Genomic DNA, 4,003 nt, shown 5'->3' with positions numbered 1-4,003 from the left:
CTACAGTGTTTTCACCATTAAAATTTATGATCGTGGTCTTTCCTTCTTGCCTTTGTATAGGGCCAAAAGAGAGACATTGGCTGTTTTGACAACCTTAAAGCGAACTCCAGGAATATCACCAACAGCATGACCTTTGCAACCAAATCCAGTAACAAGAACTTCATCGTTTTCCTCAATAAAGTTTGAGCAACCATCATTGTGTACAAAGGCTGTGATTTTCTTGCCATTCTTGATCAGCTGGACCCTGACACACTTCCTAATGGCAGAATTTGGCTGCTTAGCTTCAACTCCTACTTTTTCTAGCAGGATTCCTTTTGCATGAGAAGTACCTCCAAAAGGGCTGGCCTTCAGGGCTATGCCCAAATGGGCTTTCTTGTACTGTTTATCATGCCACTTCTGGTCTTGTCGGTGGCTACGGAGCTTCCTAGCAGTACAAAGTCCATGACACTTGCCTATCCTGCCGGCGTCACGGGCCTGAGCGAAAGAGTGCTTTATTCTATTTTTTAAGAACAGAGACAGAGTCTCACTATGTTGCCAAAGCTGGTTTTGAACTTCTGGACTCAAGTGATCCTTCTGCCTCAGCCTCCCAAAGTGCTGGGTTTTGAAGGCATGTGTCACCATTCCCGGTTCATCATCCAGTTTTAATTGTTATTGTCTTATGGCCTTCAAAGGTCTTGGTATATTGGGAGGATTACTTGAGCCCAGCAGTTTGAGACCAGCCTGGATGATATAGAGAGATCTCAAAAAAAAACAAAAAACAAAAAAAGCCTTGGTATAAGGTTGAGAACTCTTCCCTAGTTTCCACATAGATGGTGCTATTGTTCCTAGCACCTAAAAGAAGGAAGTTTTGTGGGTCTGTACCTATCCTTTCAGATTTGCTGTAAGTCGTAAACCCAATGTTGAAGTATTTTATTTTAGATTATGCTCATATGGTGACCAGACCTATGATATGTCAACTGGTCAATATTTTTTTTTTCTTTAGGCCCTTTGTAATTTGGGATCTTTTGCGTTGCCCATCAGCACTGTCTAGGGATTCCCGCAAACTTCAGCATTCTCTTCATGTTTATGTCTCCTGGGTGCCTTTTTCTGTTTACATGCACGATAATTTCTATCCTGAAAATTAACTTTTCTTTCTTTCATTCATTCATTCTTTCTTTCTTTTTTTCTTCTCCTTCTTTCTCTCCCTCCTTCCCTCCCTCCGTCCCTCCCTCCTCCTCTCTCTCTCTCTCTCTCTCTCTCAGACAGGGTCTCTGTTGTGCAGCCTGGAGTGCAGTAGTGTGATCATGGCTCACGCAGTCTCAACATTAAGGGCTCAAGCAGTCTTCCCACCTCAGCCTCCTGAGTAGCTGGGACTACAGGCATGCACCACCAGGCCCACCTAATTTTTTGTTTCTTTGTGTGTGTGTGTGTGTGTGTGTGTGTGTTTTTTTTTTTTTTTTTTTTTTTTTTTTGTAGAGAAAGAGTTTTGCTATGTTGCCCAGGCTGGTCTCAAACTCCTTGGTTTAAGTGATTCATGCATATCGGCCTCCCAATAGGTGGCTCATGCCTGTAATCCCAGCCCTTTGGGAGGCCGAGGAAGGTGGATCACCTGAGGTCAGGATTTCGAGACCAGCCTGATCAGCATGGTGAAACCCCCATCTCTACTAAACATACAAAAATTAGCTGGGCATGGTGGCAGGCACCTGTAATCCCAGCTACTTGGCAGGCTGAGGCAGGAGAATCACTTGAACCTAGGAGGCAGAGTTTGCTGTGAGCCAAGATCGTACCATTGCACTCCAGCCTGGGTGACAAGAATGAAACCCCATCTCAAAAAAAAAAAAAAAATTAGCTGGGCATGGTGGCTTGCATCTGTAATCCCAGCTACTCATGAGGCGGTGGCAGGAGAATTGTTTGAACCCAGGAGGCAGACATGCAGGAAGGCAGAGGTTTCAGTGATCCCAAGTTTGGGCCATGCCCTCCAGCCTGGGCGGCTGAGGGAGAGCCACTGCGCCCCGCCAGTAGGCAGTATTATCCCCATTTTCAGATGAGAAACCTGAGAGGCAGAGATGTTAAGTGCATTGCACAAGTCACACTGCTAACACACGCAGAGTCAGAATACGAACCCCGGCAGTCAGCCTCTGGTCTGCACTCCTGGCCACTTGGCCATGCTGCCTCAAAATATGTAAGGGAAACATTCTTTTACACAGGACAAGCATTCAGTAAGTCCTTTTTATCATACTATTTGGGATATATACTATGAAAAATATGATCTTCCACGAATGGTACAGACAATAGAAAGCAAATGTCTAAGAGTTCCAGAAACTGAAGAAATAGGTAAACTCAGTACAAAATAAACATTTTAATCAATTAGTGACATATTATAACCAGATTTTTTTTTTTGAGATGGAGTCTTGCTTTGTTGCCCAGGCTGGCACCCAGTGGTACTATCTTGGGTCACTGCAGGCTCTGCCTCCTGGGTTCAAGTGATTCTCCTGCCTCAGCATCCTGAATAGCTGAGACTACAGGCATGTGCCACCACGCCCAGCTAATTTTTGTATTTTTGGTAGAGACAGGGTTTCACCTTGTTGGCCAGGCTGGTCTAGAACTCCTGGCCTCAAGTGATCTGCCAGCCTCAGCCTCCCATAGTGCTGGGATTACAGCCATGGGCCACTGCACTGGCCTATAATCAGATTTGAAGTCAACTTTTACCTAGTTAATGATAAATTATTCTTGAATCCTCAATGAATACTTTTGGTATTTTTCAACAAAACAAATTCAAAACTTCATTTTATTTTTCCTATTTAATTCTGTTTAATTTGGATAAATACTTTGCTCTAAACAAATGTCGTTTATTTACTTTCCATGGATGATCACGATAGATTCAGTCTTTATTTATTTATTTATTTATTTTGTTCTTCAGCACCACATTTGCTTACTGGAGCTATGGTTCTTCCACCAGCACTGTGTTTCCCTAGAGGATCTGGTTCTGCTCTGTTGGCTTGGTAATTTTTTTCCGGGTTCTGCAAGGTTCAAAGAGGCCACCATGCTCGGTCTTCTTTTTTATTTCTTTTTTCCCCCAGTGAAAACTGGAAAAGCTGCTAGACAAATTCTAAAAAAGACGTAACACTAGTAAATATTCTTATTCTGTGGGTACTGAGCATGAAATTCGAATCTTGGCTTCCCGGTATCTAAGGTAAAAAGAAAAAAAATGAGAACAAAAATATTTTAAAATATTTAACTTTTATCTTCATTTATTTTTCCCTTTCCTTTCTCTCATGTTAGCCAGGTCTGCGTTTTCTTCTTCAAGGTCAAGTCTGTGGTGAGAATGGACATTGAACTTGCCTAGAAAACTATCTGGTTTTATTTCAAAAGGCTTAGCCTCAGTAGAGGAGAGAAGTAGCAGGTAAAGATAAAATGACTTACAAAAAGCTGAAGTAAAAGAACTTTGCTCAGTTGAGAAAAAATATTCCACATGCTTAGTAATACCGGAGGAACCTGAGTTTTGGACGTGGGGACCCTGATCATGATTTGCGGTAGTATTGCTTGGGAGAGAGCAAGAGACCCCAAGTATGAAATTCTCAGCCTTGGCAAAAAATACCCATGCTGTAAACCTGGCGTGAAAGCAGCTAAGCTCTACTTGACCTGGAGGACTAATGCAGAAAGATCATGGAAAGGGCTATGACGAGATGACCAAAGACCAGTGGGCCTTTCTGTTACCTCCTTGATGCCCTGGCACCACAGAAGATTCCAGAACCACGAATGACCTTGGGGAGATTGGCATCAAGCTTAAAGAAGGAACAAAGTTAAATATGTACTGCTGGGTAGAATTGTGGGGTGGGGGAGTGTTGCTCAGAATCAGAAAGCATCTTGATGTACAAAATTTTTTGCACATCTGTACCTGAGCACTGATATTCCCACCCACTATACCTTCTCAGAAAAGACAAGAATCAAGCTCACTTCTGAGTTTCAAATGACTCACAGTGGCTGCAAGGACAGTTAAGGTTTTTTTTTTTTTTTTTTTTTT

General features: G+C 42.6%; 1 protein-coding gene and 1 non-coding gene across 2 annotated transcripts in view; both read right to left on the bottom strand.

Moving 5' to 3' along the window:
• Nucleotides 1-6: 6 nt before the first annotated feature.
• LOC108294338 (40S ribosomal protein S23-like) overlaps nt 7-4,003 on the bottom strand; it is a 7,496-nt gene continuing 3,499 nt past the window's right edge. The window contains exon 3 of the mRNA XM_037734128.1: nt 7-526. Coding sequence (XP_037590056.1) covers nt 25-526 — 502 coding nt within the window. The 3' untranslated portion in view covers nt 7-24. The remainder of the gene's footprint in view (nt 527-4,003) is intronic.
• LOC119469121 lies at nt 3,048-3,108 on the bottom strand. The gene has a single exon (XR_005197937.1). It is a non-coding gene; the product is annotated as a U7 small nuclear RNA (small nuclear RNA).

This window comes from Cebus imitator, unplaced genomic scaffold (assembly GCF_001604975.1).
Source record: "Cebus imitator isolate Cc_AM_T3 unplaced genomic scaffold, Cebus_imitator-1.0 Scaffold575, whole genome shotgun sequence".
Classification (NCBI taxonomy): Eukaryota; Metazoa; Chordata; class Mammalia; order Primates; family Cebidae; genus Cebus; species Cebus imitator.
Note: the sequence above shows the minus strand (reverse complement) of the source record. Positions and strands in the feature narration are given on the sequence as shown.